General features: G+C 41.6%; 1 protein-coding gene across 5 annotated transcripts in view; it reads left to right on the top strand.

The window, feature by feature from the left end:
- The window catches only part of med27 (mediator complex subunit 27), a 286,804-nt gene that overhangs the window by 109,447 nt on the left and 162,833 nt on the right, over positions 1–14,524 (top strand). For all 5 annotated transcript variants that reach the window (XM_068012325.1, XM_068012326.1, XM_068012323.1 and 2 more), the window contains one exon: positions 6,600–6,730. In XM_068012325.1, the coding sequence (XP_067868426.1) occupies positions 6,600–6,730 (131 nt within the window). The remainder of the gene's footprint in view (positions 1–6,599; positions 6,731–14,524) is intronic.

Here is a 14,524-nt window from a genome sequence, read left to right as displayed (position 1 = left end):
ATAATCCTAAAATGGGTAGGGGCATTTGAGTCTGAAACAGCAGCTAATAAAACTGCAGAAGAGTCTAGATAAAATTTACAAGTGGGAAGAACTTTTCAAAAAAATCTTTCTAGGATATGGGCATAGCTGGCAAAGTCAGTATTTACTGCCCAGCCCTACTTGCCTTTGAGAAGGAAATAATGGGCTGCCACCTTGAAATGCTACAGTCCATGTAGTGAAGGTGCACATGGAATACTTTTAAGCAGAGAGTTCCATGATTTTGACCCAGAATAGATCTAAGAATGGGAATATATGTCCAAGTCAGGATGGTGTGTGACTTGGGGCGATGGTGTTCCCATGCACTTTACTGTCCTTATCCTTCTGGGTGGTGGAGGTGCTACCAAAGAAGCCGTGATGAATTGCTGTAGTGCACCCTGTAGATAATACATGCACACAGCAGCCAAGGTATTCCAATGATGGAGGGGGTGGACATTTAAGCTGGTGTATGGAAGTCTGATCAAGCAGGCTGTTTAATTCTTGATGTCAAACTTCTTGAGTGCGATTGCAGCTGCATCCATCCAGGTAAGTGGATAATATTCCATCATATTCCTGACTTATGCCTGTAGTGGCTACATCGAGTTGTGTTAAGTTTAAAGCATTGAAACAGACCATTTAGTCCATCTGGTCTATGCTCCACAGAAGCCTCTTCCCACCGCTCTATACACTCTGGAGTTTAGAAGATTGAGAGGTGATCTCATTGAAAAATAAAAGATTCTGAAGGGTCTTGACAGAGTAGATACTGAGAGGTTGTTTCCCCTAGCTGGGAAATCTAGAATACAAGGACACAGTTTCAGGATAAGGGGTCAATCATTTAAAACTGGGAAAGGAAGAAATGTTTCCACTCAAAGGGCTGTGAATCTTTGGAATTCGCTACTCCCGAGAGGTTGTGGATGGTCAATTGTTGAGTATATTCAAGGCTGAGAGATTTTTGATCTGAGTTTCAAGGGAAGTGGGAAGGCAAGTAGAGGTGAGGCAGAAGATTAGCCATCATGTTGAATGACGGAGCAGGCTTGAGGGGCCATATGGTCTACTCCTTTTTCTTGTATTTCATCTACCCCTATTGGCATACCCTATTCCTTTCTCCCTTATGCTTATCTAGATTCCCCTTAAATGCTTCTGCTATTTACCTCAACTGCCCTTTGTGACATTAATTTTTCAAAATTTGCTGGATTCTGGAAAAGTTCCATCAGACTCGAAAGTAGCAAATATAATGCCTCTATTCAAGAAGGGGGGAGGCAGAAAGAAGGTAACTATAGGCCAGTTAACTTGATGTCTGTCATGGGGATGGTGTGAGAATCAGTCATTATGGAGGCTATAGTTGGCACTTAGGAAAAACTCAAGGTCATTGGGAATTGTCAGCATGGTTTTGTGAAAGGAAAATCATGTTTAACCAATTCATTGGAGTTCTTGAAGGAGTAACTTGCACTGTGGATAAATGAGAGCCAGTTGAGGTACTGTACTTGGATTTCCAGAAGGCATTTGACAAGGTGCCACATAAAAGATTATTGCGCAAAGTAGGAGCTCATGGTGTAGGGGGTAACAAATTAGTATGGATAGAAGATTGGCTGGCTGGAAGAAAACGGAGTATGCATTAATTGGTCCTTTTCTGATAGGATGTAACGAGGGATCTGTGCTGGGGCCTCAACTTTTTACAATTTATATCAGTGACTTAGATGACTGGAGCGATTGCATGGTAGCTAAATTTGCAAATGACACAAAGATAGGGAGGAAAATATGTTGTGAAGAGGACATGAGGTTGCAGACCGATTATAGATAGGTTGAGTGAGTGGGCAAAAATCTGGCAGATGGAGTATAATGTGGGAAAATGTGAAGGTGTTCACTTTGGCAGGAAGAATAAAAAAGCAGAGTATTACTTACGACTGCAGAATTCTGAGGTGCGGAGGGATCTAGTGCACGAATCACAAAAAGTTAGTATGCTGGTACAGCAAGTAATAAAGAAGGCTAATGGAATGCTATCCTTTATTACGCGAGGACTTGAAAATAAAAGTAAGGATGTTATGCTTCAGTTATACATGGCATTGGTGAGACCACATCTCGAATACTGTTTGCTGTGTTTTTTGATCTCATTTAAAGAAGGATGTAAATGCATTGGAGGTGGCTTGTCTAATGAGGAAAGGTTGGACAGACTGGGCTTATTTTCACTAGAGTTTAGAAGAGTGAGGGGAGACTTGATTGAAGTATATAAGATCCTGAACAGTCTTGACAAGGTGGATGTGGAAAGGATGTTTCCTGTTGTGGGGAATCCAGAACTAGGAGGCACTCTTTTAAAATTAGGGGTCGCCTTTTTGGGACAGAGATGAGGAGAAATTTTTTCTGAGGATTGTGCGACTTTGGAACTCTGCCTCAGAAGGTGGTGAGGCGGAGGTAGATAAATTCTTGTTAGGCAAGGGAATCAAAGGTTATTGGGGGTAGATGGGAGTGTGGAATTTGAGACACAAACATGTCAGCCATGATCTTATTGAATGGCAGAGCAGGCTTGAGGGGCTGAATGACCTACTTCTCCTAAATCATATGTTCGTATTAGTTCCACATTATTCCTACTCTTTGGGTAAAGAATTCTCAATTGGATTTATTAGTTTTTGAATCCTTTACAAGTGGAAACATCATCTCTATGAATACCTATTGAGCCCCTTGATCATTTTAAAGCACGTTATCAGGTCATATCTCAGCTGCTGTTCTTAAGAAAAGAGCACCAGCCTATTTAGTCTTTCCATACTGTTGTAACCTCGCAGTTCTGGTATCGCACTTGTAATTTTTTTTTTGTTTTGGTGAGTGTTAGTGGATTTCCCAGGGTTACGGTCACAACAAAAAGTTGTTAGTCCTGCAACAATGCTTCTGTGTGATGCAGGCCCAAGTGGCTTTAAACGACAAGCTTTAATTATATATTGACCAGAAACAGTATTCTTGTACAACTGTTTTACAATATTGCATTAAATGACAAGCAATTAATACAGCCCGTTTCCTCGCAAAGTTTAAGATCAAATTTGACCTTCGTGGGCTGTTATAACGGGTGGACTGGAAGGCTCTAATTTTTGGAAGGAAATAGGCTCTATCGTTATACTATTATATTGAACTTGTACTTGACCATTAAAAATATTCTACAGTGAGCCTCTTGTTGCAGAATACCCAGCCTCTAACCTACTCGAGGAGCCATAGCATTTATGTGGCTGGTCCATTTGAGTTTCTGGTTATTGGTGATCACCAGGATGTTGATGGGGGACTTGGTGATGGTAATGTCATTGAATGTCAAGAAAAGTGGTTAGGTGCTCTCTTTTTGGAGATGATCATTGCCTGGCACTTGTGTGGTGCAAAGTTATTTGCCACATATCAACCCAAGCTTGGATGTTGTGCAGGTCTTGCCGAATGCAGGCATGGACTGCATCATTATCTAATGCAAATGGGGCTGAACACTCTGCAGTCACCAGTGGGAAGCCCACTTCTGACCTTATGGAGGAAATATCATTGATGAAGCAGCAGAAGATGGTTGAGCCTAAGACGCTGACCTGAGGAGCTCCTTCAGTGATGTCCTGGGGCTGAGATGATTGGCCTCCAACGATCACAACCATCTTCCCTTGTGCCAGGTATAAATTCAGCTACTGGAAAATATTCTTCCTGATCCCCCTGACTTGGGTTCCTTGGTGACACACTTGGTCAAATGCTGCCTTGATGTCAAGGATAGTCACTCTTGCATCACCTCGGAATTCAGTTCTTGTGTCAATATTTGGACCACGGTTGTAATGAGGTCTGGAGCTGAGTTATGCTGGCAGGACCCAAACTGGGAATCATTGAGCAGTTGATTGTCAAGTAAATGCCACTTGATAGCACTGTTGGTGACTCTTTACTTTACTTTTCTGATGGTGGGGAGTAGGCTGATTGGGGGATAATTGGCTGGGTTGGATTTATCCTTTATTTTTGTGGACAGGACATGTTTGGGCAGTTTTTCATGTCTGCTAGATGCCACTGTTGTAGCTGTACTGGAACAGTTTGGCTGGAAGCGCAGCTAACCATAGAGCACAGGTCTTCCGCACTACAGGTGTGGCAGATAAAATGCAACATGCGCAAGTGCACGGTGTTAGCATTGGAAGTTACGCAGGCTCCAAGAACCGGCAAGGGAGAAGGGCTGAAAGGGATTCTGAAATGAATCCAATACTTAGCGTGTTCAGTAGAACGTAACAACATAAGAAATCGGAACAGAAGTAGACCATGTGGCCCCTTGAGCCTGCTCCACCATTCAGTATGATCGTGGTTGATCTTCTGCCTCAACTATACTTTCCTGTCTGCTACCCATATCCCTTGTTTCCCTGTGAGATCAAGAATGTATCTATCCTAGCCTTGAATTTATTGCTGGATTAGCGATGGATAAAACTAACAGAATGCTGAACTATTTTGCAGGATCAGTAGAGTAGCAGTCTGAGTGAATCATGCTTTTATTCTATTTCCTCAAGTACTGTGTTTAGTATTAAAGTTGACGGAGATGCAAGGAAACTGATCAAGCCCTAGAGACGATGCAGAAAAGGGTAGTAAGGCAAATCACAACACTGTTACAAAGAGCTTATAGAAGCATGTATCGTATGAACAGTTGAAAAATGCCAGGGAAGGACCATCTGGTCCATCAAACCTGTTGAGTCCTGGTATGGTGTAACTTCTACACATAATCATCTCCATTTCTCCTCCAATTCAACCACACAATCTTCTGGGAGAGATGAAAGACCTGTGAAAGAAATATATTAACTTATCTGGGAAAGTAATTTAAATTAAACCATGGCCACAGGACAAAGACATGGGACAGATGGCAGGAAGCAGTTCTTCACGCAACTATTAGTATCTGGAATGATCATCATGAGAAAAGAAAAATGATGCGGTCATTTACGAGGCAGTTTGATGTTATGATGGGTGGGAGAGGATGCAAGTTTCTCTGGGAGGGTGAGCTGGATGGGCAGAATGATCTTTCTAATCTGTACTTAACTTTGTGATGGATCCACGTGTACTTTTTTTGGATTGTGATAAATTCCACTCCTTCCATTCGCTGACTTACTTTCTCTGCACTGTTAAGTTTTCACTTCTTCTACTGGATCTTCTACCGTACTTCTACTGTTGCTAATGTTGTCACCAGAGGTTATGCACCTTGTTCTTGATATTTATTCCCCCAATTCTAAAGCTGCAATTTAAAAAAAAATGAAACTGGCATTGACCTTTAAATTTAGCAATTAAATATTTGAAATTGGCTTTCCAATTTAATAATCAAAATATTTAACATAAATCTTGAAGATCTTGTTGGAAGACTAATTTTTGTGGTTTGTATCTGAGCAGGGCACTTGATTTTCAGTGTTTCATTGCATCCACAGTAAGTGAGTTTATATTAGTGATTGCACACTTTTAGCTCTTTACAGGGTTCAATGTAAAGACTTCCATGCAAGAGGAAGTTGATAGATAACTAAATGTATTCCGTTGCCCCTATATTGGAGAGAATGGCTTTGTTACTAAATAACACTTAGTTCACAAATCATTTGCTCATTTTTCTAATCCAGCAAGAGCGTTCTAATTATTTCAACAGTGAGAAATGCCATGTGATAGGCATCATAGGCCTATAAAATTTGAAGGACTTCCATATGACAGCCAATGGCTGGTGTGATATGAGTTTGTGGAGGCCTTCTCAATCTTGGCCCTGGTGCTATGGGAAAATACTCAGAAAAGGCCATACACTTCGCCACAGTTAGTGAAAAAAGAAAAGAAAAAAGACTTGTGTTTATATAGTACTTTTCATGAATACCAGATGTCTCAAAGCATTTTACAGCCAATGAAGTACTGTGAAGTGTAGTCACTTTTGTAATGTAAGAAGGTTGATGGGAGAGTGATCCTTTGACAGCTTTCAATGACAGAGGCCTGAGAGCAGGCCAGCTGCGGGTAACTTATTTTATTGGTCTTGGAATTTATTGTCAGCATATATTGCCCATCACTAATTGAGAACGTGGTGATAAGCCTCCACCTTTGACTGCGACAGTCCATGTGGTGTATGGACACCTGTAGTGCTTTTTCTATAGCAGTGTGACATGACCTGTGGATCTGGAGTCATGTGTAGGCTAGACCAGGGAAGGATGGAGATTTCCTTCCCTGAAGGACATGAGTGAACCAGATGAGTTTTTATGACAATCCAGTTGTCTCATTAATAATGATTATGAAACTAGCATTTTATTCCAGATTTATTAATTAATTGAATTTAAATTCCCCCAGCTGCTATGGTGAGCTTTGAACTCGTGTCTCTGGAGCATTAGTCCAGGCCTCTGGTCTGTCTGTGATACAGAGTCGTCAAGAGAAGAAAAGATGGCGAGTCCTTTGTGCTTTCATTTTAACAAAAAAAAGCTGCGGTTCTGCATATTCCTCAGCATCAAAAATCTTCAGAACATCCTCCTCCAAGATGTTACAGTTGCATATTTCACCACAGGAGATGTCAGCTACAAGAGGGTCCAGCAGAATTGCTTGGATGTTATTGTTTATTGCTCCTAAACTGACTTTATCCTTGCTCTTCCTTTTTTTCGCAGCTCCAGTATCATGCAGGTCTGGCTTCCAGTCTGTTAAATCAGCAGTCTCTGAAACGTTCGGCTATGCAAATGGGTGTATCTGCAAAACGTCGGCCTAAGGTTCAGCCAACCACACTCGCTCTGCCTCCTCAGTAAGTTTGCATCGCAAACCACACACTTCAGACGGATTAATGATTCCGTGTTAATTGTGGAATTGTTAAACAATGTTTTACCAGCTCATTTTCCAGTTAGCTCGCCATATTGTTCAGATTGTGTGGGCCTGATATAAAATAGTAGTCAATTTGCATACAGCACACTGTCTGGGGTTCTGTGGAATGATAGTGGAATAACCTCATTTTAAAACAAGGAAAAACTTTATGGAAATTTGAGCTATTTGGTAGGTATCCAAGGACTTTTCAATTTTTCGTTTTCTTCCTGGCAACTTGTTATACACTCTGCAATACAGGGAAAGAAATACTTGCAAAGATGTTTTAATATGTACAAGGATTTCTAGGCAAAGTGCAGTGGGCAACAAAGCTTCAAGTATGCAATTTATCATAAATCCTGAAGTAATAATCTAACCTACATTTTCCTTTTTTTTTTAAAAAAAAGGACATCTTTAATTATCAGTTTCTGGAAAATCTTGCCTTAAAACCAGTTGTAAAGGTGTTTGGGACAGGAGGTGACGCATTGAAGTATTAGCTCCCATGGCTCAATATTAAAGCATTCACCCGTGGCAAGATTTCATTCAAAAGCTCTAGTGTAATTTTCTCTAGACCCCAAAGGCTCAAATTATTCTGTATTGCTTCTAATTAGTACATAGCATAAACTAGTAATGCTGATATGAAATTGTTTCTTTGAGGTATTTTGAAGCCTTGGGGTCACAATTAAGAATATTTCTAATGTGACTCTAAATGCTAAATGCCCATTGTAGCTCTTGAAATTTTTTTCATATTATCTGCACACACTTGAAAGTCGTCTTTAAATGATTATGATGGATAGAAAGATGTAGAGCAGTCACGTATTTTATAAACTGATCAGTACCAGTAATAATGTAATATTTTCTGCACTATTTTTAATCCTTCTCAGTGAATACTTAATCAGAAACTTGGTCTTTTTTCCTTATCAGATACTGAGTTAATTTTGAAAATGGGGAGCACCTGTTAAGAAGAAATGTTTAGAAATTTCCTTTGCCATTTGTATTTTTATTTCCTCATCTACTGCTTTCAAAATAGTCAGCTAGTACTGCTGTACTACTGAATGCCACTAACCATTCTGACAAGGAACCATGGTGTAACATACACTTGCATGTATCTTAACCAAAAGGATACAGTCCTCCTTTCCAGTCTGAGAACAAGTAATTGACAACTGAACTTCCAAATGTGCCCAAGATACCCTCATATATCACATGCTGATTTGCTCAAGAAGAGGTAGGATTTAAAAATGACAGGTTACCTATTTAATTTTAATTAGTGAATGCTTTGTTCCATTGTGAGAAAAAATAACGTTTCCTAAACCTCTTTTTAGAGTCTCACATCACATAGAAGTTTCCTGAGTTCTTGATGATCCTGGCTTGCTTTGACCTCATGGCAAAAGGCCGGTAAATGAATGTTACTGATGCTTCTACAGGTGATCGAGTTCATTTGGTGCCTTATATAGACTTTGGGACATTCATAAATCTAGTGCTGGAGTTTGTTTTCAGCACTGTGATGTCAGCACTTGTCAATCTCTTCCTTTCATTTTACTGACCCGAAACGTTAACTCTGCTTCTCTTTCCACAGATGCTGCCAGACCTGCTGAGTGATTCCAGCATTTCTTGTTTTTCCTTTCATTTTAATGTCTGGTTTAAAATGCAAGTACCTCAATACCTAGAGATTCCAAGATTTACTGTCTACAGATTGGTGTACTATCGCAAGTATTAGCGGACTAGTAACCGAAAGGCTTGGATTAATGATCCAGGACATGAGTTCAAATCCTACCATGGCATCTGGGGAATTTAAATTCAATTAATTAAAGCTGGTATCAGTAATGGTGACCAAGTAAGGTTACCGGATTGTTGTAAAAACCCATCTGTTTCACTAATGTCCTTTAGGGAAGGAAATTTGCCGTCCTTACCTGCCTAACCTATATGTGACTCCAGGCCACATCAGTCTTAACTGCCCTCTGAAATGGCCTAGCAAGCCACTCAGTTGTATTCAAGAAGGCAGCTCACCACCACCTTCTCGAGGGCAATTAGCAGTGGACAATAAATGCTGGCCTTGCCAGCAATGGCCACATCCTGTGAATGAATAGGCTAATTTCCAGCATATTTTAACCTGTAAGGTAATCCCATGAATGCTACACCTCTGTCAAGCGAAGTGAAGTTTAAGTATGTTGTCTGTGTAGCTTGAGTTATTATTTTGACAATACCCTGTCAGGTTACAGACTACATTACACAATTATCCAATCCAAAATGCTTAAGCTATCTCTAAACATTGACTGCCTATTTGGGTCCTAAATTGACTAGTTGGTTCAAATGTTACAGAAAATTATTTCTCCAGTGGTTAATTGCATGTGCCAAAACCTAAAAAAGTTTTTCAGTATTTGAAGAGTTAATACCTAATCCTTGCACAAGGCAGATTTTCCACATGCTTGCAACTGTTATGAAGATGTGTGATCATATTGTTTTGGCCCGAACATTTGCGTAGCTCCTGCTCTGAAATGTCACCCACAGTGGGATTGTGCATCCATGGCTGTCCTCATGGCCCATATGGTGTTAGACCTACATTCAAATTGACTCTCATTTAATTAACTTAACTGAAGATTTCAGTGCTATATAGGTATTCCCATGCTGATCAATCCGCTTTGTGCTTCAACGGCATGCCTCTTGTGTTAGGGGTGCACATCATCAGGGCATGTAGAAATAATTCAGTTTAAGAGACTGTGTGCTCCCATTACAGAAGAAGGCATTTTCTCATCAAACTATTTTAATAAGTGAATTTCTTTTAATGAGATGTGGTTCATGAAATTACTGTTCTCAGCTGTATAGCTGTGCATAGATATTAATTAAAAGGAAAGTGGATGAAAAGTTTTTCTGGATTGCTATTACGTTTGCCTTCTGGTAGCTAGTTTAGAGATGCATCTGTGTAAGACTTCATCTGGGTGTCACAGATAACCCCCTTTTGGGTAAAATTCACAGGTGGTTTTAAAGCACTTAATTAAAAAGCAACAGTTTAGATATGATACATATTCTAAATGGGCAGAAAAGACATATGACCCATAACGGGTGAGGATGGTTTACCAGTCCCAGATCAGATGAATGGATGGGGGAAGCAGAGGGTTTCTGATCTCTGTAGTTGGCAGTAGAAGTCTCCTCAGAATGGTTTACTGGTCGTGGATCAGACAAATGGACAGATGAAGCCGATTGCTGCTGATCTCCGTGGTTGGCATTGGCAGTGTCTTCTGCTCTCGATCTTCTTGAGCTAACCTAGGTGTTAGGCTGGAGCCTTGGAAAGCTCTTTTCTGTCCGAAGTGTTTTTACCTTCTCCAGAGTCTGTTTATATACCTTATTTCAAGGAGGCAGGTAGGGTGTCTCATGCTAATCACTTATTCAATTATCAAATTAGCAAGAAGAAAAAAAGATGTGCAATTGTATAGAGCCTTTTACAACTACTGGATGTCTCAAAGCGCTTTAAAGCCAATGAAGTACTTTTTTGACGTGTAGTCGCTGTTGTAATGCAGGAAATGCGGCAGCCAGTATGCGCAGAGCAAAGCCCCTGAAACAACAATGTGATGATGACCAGATAATCTGTTTTGGTGATGTTGATTAGCAAGGGACAGATAACCAAGGCAGGCCCCTCGTATTTCTGTCCGCCAGTCCATTAAGTCATCCCGTGGCTTATCTCTTGCTAGTACATCCTGTTACTCTTACTCGGACAGTTGGTTTAAATGTGGGGCATGAGATCTGACTTTATCAGGCTTGGGAACGTCTTCTACTAGGGCCTGTGTTATTTATGTACTTGGCAGAGATGACAGGCCTATGCTGTTTTGTGTCTGTGTCAGCCTGGCAGGCTGTTGTGAAATCTTCATTAATTTGGAAGAAAGAGAGAGAGCTATTTCGATAATCAATTCATTTCTTTAAATTTTATAAGGTCATTAGACATCCATTTCTTACATCTGGGAGCAGGTTGGTTATATAGGATGCATGTAGCTTAAGGCAGACATTGAGAAATCAAATAAGACAACGTATTTCTTAAAGGTTCGGTTCATCAATATATTGTATCCACAGATTTCCAATTCTAAGTCACAGATTATATCCAAGTGCCTGGAAATATAACTACGACACATCCTACACATTAACTGTCCGCTGACAAATCTAATGAAACAAATATCTGGTAAGGTTCAGTTAGCCATTGGAAATTATGTGCAAGGTATCACTAGGGTGGTCAAAGTTAGTTAATTGTAACTTTTAAACTTTTTTTTTTACAGTGCATGTTACATTTTTAATTTGGTGTTTTCGCATTTGCAATTCAAGTTTCTCTGGATTCTGTAGGTAATCCCAAAAGTTTTTATTTCAAAGATCAATAATAAAACCTATGCTCAAGGATGAAGTGAAAGGATATGTATATAGATTGTTTCTTCTCTATTTCATTTCCCTGTTCACATAATTGCTTTACAAAACTTTGTGTAACTGAAATGAGTTCTCCCATCCCAAATTTCTCACCAAGATATTCTTCCTTTTCTCCTCTTAGTTTTTGCGCTGATCAACCTCTTATCCTTGGTGACTTTAACTGTACATCTACACTCCTCTAGTCCATCTGTTCTGACTGCTCTGTCCTGTTATCCTCAACTCACACACTGTCCACACCCATATCCACTGCCTTTGCAGCTTCCTGTTCAATCTCTGCCCCTCTTTTCCTTCCACCCCCCCGCCCCCCTCCCCCACCCCCCACCGATCTATTAGAATTATAGAAAGTTTATGGCACAGGAAGAGTCCACTTGGCCTATTGTGTCTGTGCCAGCTGAAAGACAAACCACCCAACCTAATTCCACCTTCCAGCATTTGGTCCGTAGCCCTGCAGCTGACGGCACTTGAGGTGTGTATCCAGAAACCTTTTTAAATGAGTTGAAGGTTTCTGCCTCTACTACCTTTTCGGGCAGAGTGTTCCAGACCCCCACCACCCTCTGGGTGAAAAAACGTTTCCTCATCTCCCCTCTAATCTTTCTACCAATCACTTTAAATCTAGTTACTGACCTCTCTGCTAAGGCCCTTCACATCCACTCTATCCAGGCACCTAACAATTTTGTACATTTCAGTCAAATCTCCCCTCAGCCTTCTCTGTTCCAAGGAGAACAACCCCAACCTATCCAATCTTTCCTCATGGCTGCACTTTTCCAGTCCTGGCAACATCCTTGTAAATCTCCTCTGTACCCTCTCTAGTGCAATTACATCCTTTCTGTCATGAGGTGACCAGAACTGCACATAGTACTCAAGTTGTGGCCGAACCAATGATTTATACAGTTCCAGCATAACCTCCATGCTCTTATATTCTGTACCTTGGCTCATAAAGGAAAGGATTCCATATGCTGCCTTAGCCATCTTATTGACCTGTCTTGCTACCTTCAGGGATCTGTGGACATTCACTCCAAGATCCCTCACTTCCTAGACACCTCTCAATATTCTCCCATTAATTGTGTATTCCTTTGCCTTGTTTGACCTCTCCAAATGCATCAACTCGCACTTCTCTGGGTTGAATTCCATTTGCCACTTTTCTGCCCATCTGACCAGACCATCAATATCTTCCTGCAGCCTACAGCTATCCTCCTCGCTATCAGCCACACGGTCGATCTTTGTCGTCTGTAAACCTCTTGATCATGCCCCCTGCATTTACATCCAAATTGTTGATATACACCACAAAAAGCAGGGGACCCAGTACTGAGCCCTGTGGAACGCCACTGGAAACAGCCCTCCAGTTGCAAAAACACCTGTCAGCAATTACCCTTTGTTTCCTGTCACTGAGCAGATTTTGTATCCACCTTGCTGCATTTCCCTGGATCCCATCGGCTTTTTTTTTAAACAGTCTTCCATGTGGGACCTTGTCAAAAGCCTTGCTAAAATCCGTGTAGACCACATCAACTGCACTACCTTCATCAGTCTTCCTTGTTATTTCTTCAAAACATTCGATCAAGTTAGTCTGACAAGATCTTTCCTTAACAAATCCATGCTGACGATCCTTGATTAATCTGTGCCCTTCCTGTGTCAGAATTGATTCCAATAATTTGTTCACTACTGAGGTTAGAGTGACTGGCCTGTAATTATTCAGTGTATCCCTCACTCCCTTTTTAAACAGAAGTACAACGTTAGCAGTCCTCCAAAACTCAGGCACCACACCTGTATCCAGTGAGGACTGAAAAATGGTTGTCAGACTCTCCGCTATTTCCTCTCTGGCTTCTTTCAACAGCCTGGGGTACATTTCATCCAGCCCTGGTGATTTATCAACTTTCAAGGATGCTAATCCCATTAATACTTCCTCTCTCCCCATGTTTATCACATCCAATATTTCACACCCCTCTTCCATGACTACAACATCTGCGTCGTCTCCCTCTTTTGTGAAGAAAGACGCAAAGTATTCTTTAAGAACAATACCAATACCTTCTGCCCCTACACATAGGTTACCTTTTTGGTCTCTCATGGGCCCTACTCTTTCCTTAGTTATCCTCTTACTCTTAATGTATTGATAAAACATCTTTGGGTTTACCATGATTTTGCTTGCCAATATTCTTTCTTGCCCTCTCTTAGCTTTCCTAATTTATTTTCTATGCTCCTCTCAGTTTTCTGTAGTATTGCATTCTTGGTGTCAAACATAAGCTTTACTTTACTTCTGATGCCCTATGTCAATTTGACAATTTCCAATTTCCTGGCCCGAACCGCCTCCTCTTCAGTATGGACGTCCAATCTCTCTACACCTCCATCCCCCACCAGGATGGTGTGAAGGCTCTCCGCTTCTTCCTTGAACTGAGGCCCAACCAGTCCCCATCCACCACCACCCTCTTTTGCCTGGCTGAACTTGTTCTCACATTGAACAACTTCTGCTTCAATTCCACTCACTTCCTTCAAGTAAATGGTGTTGCTGTGGGTTACTGCATGGGTACTAGTTATGCCTGTCTTTTTGTGGGATGTCTAACATTCCTTGTTCCAGTCCTACTCAGGCCCCCTCTCCCAGCTCTTTTTCCGGTACATTGATGACTGTATCGGTGCTGTTTCCTGCTCTCGCCCTGAACTGGAACTTTGCTTCCAATTTTTATCCTTCTCTCATCTTTACATGGTCCGACTTCAACACTTCCCTTCCTCGACTTCTCGCTTCATCTCTGGGGATAGGCTGTCCACTAATATTCATTATAAGTCCACAGACTCCCACAGCTACTTCGACTACATTTCACACCCTGCCTTCTGTAAAAAAAAACTCCATTCCATTCTCCCAGTTTCTCCATCTCCGACACATCTGCTCTGATGATGCAACCTTCCATGACAGCGCTTCTGATGTGTCTTCCTTTCTCCTCAACTAAAGATTCTTCCACCCACCACCCCCCCCCCCCCGCCCCCCCACCCCCCACCACCTGACCCCCATGGTTGACAGGGCCCTCAACTGCCCATTTCCTGCACTCCTGCCCTCCCCCCTTCCCCTCCTTCCCAGAACGACGACAGGGTTCCCCTTGTCCTCACCTTCCACCCCACCAGCCTTCACAACCAAATGATCGTCCTCCACCATTTCTGCCACCTCCAGCGTGATGCCACTACCAAACGCATCTTCCCCTTCCCTCACCTGTCAGCATTCCGAAGGGATCATTCCCTCTGCGACACCCTGGCCCACTGCTCCATTTCCCCCGACACCTCGTCCCCTTCTCATGGCACCTTCCAATTGCAATCGCAGGAGGTATAATACCTGCTCTTTTACCTGCTCTCGCCT

The sequence above is a fragment of the Heterodontus francisci genome, chromosome 32, assembly GCF_036365525.1.
Source record: "Heterodontus francisci isolate sHetFra1 chromosome 32, sHetFra1.hap1, whole genome shotgun sequence".
In the NCBI taxonomy this organism is placed as follows: domain Eukaryota; kingdom Metazoa; phylum Chordata; class Chondrichthyes; order Heterodontiformes; family Heterodontidae; genus Heterodontus; species Heterodontus francisci.
The sequence above is the reverse complement of the archived record's forward strand: the minus strand, read 5'-3'. Positions and strand labels throughout refer to the sequence as shown.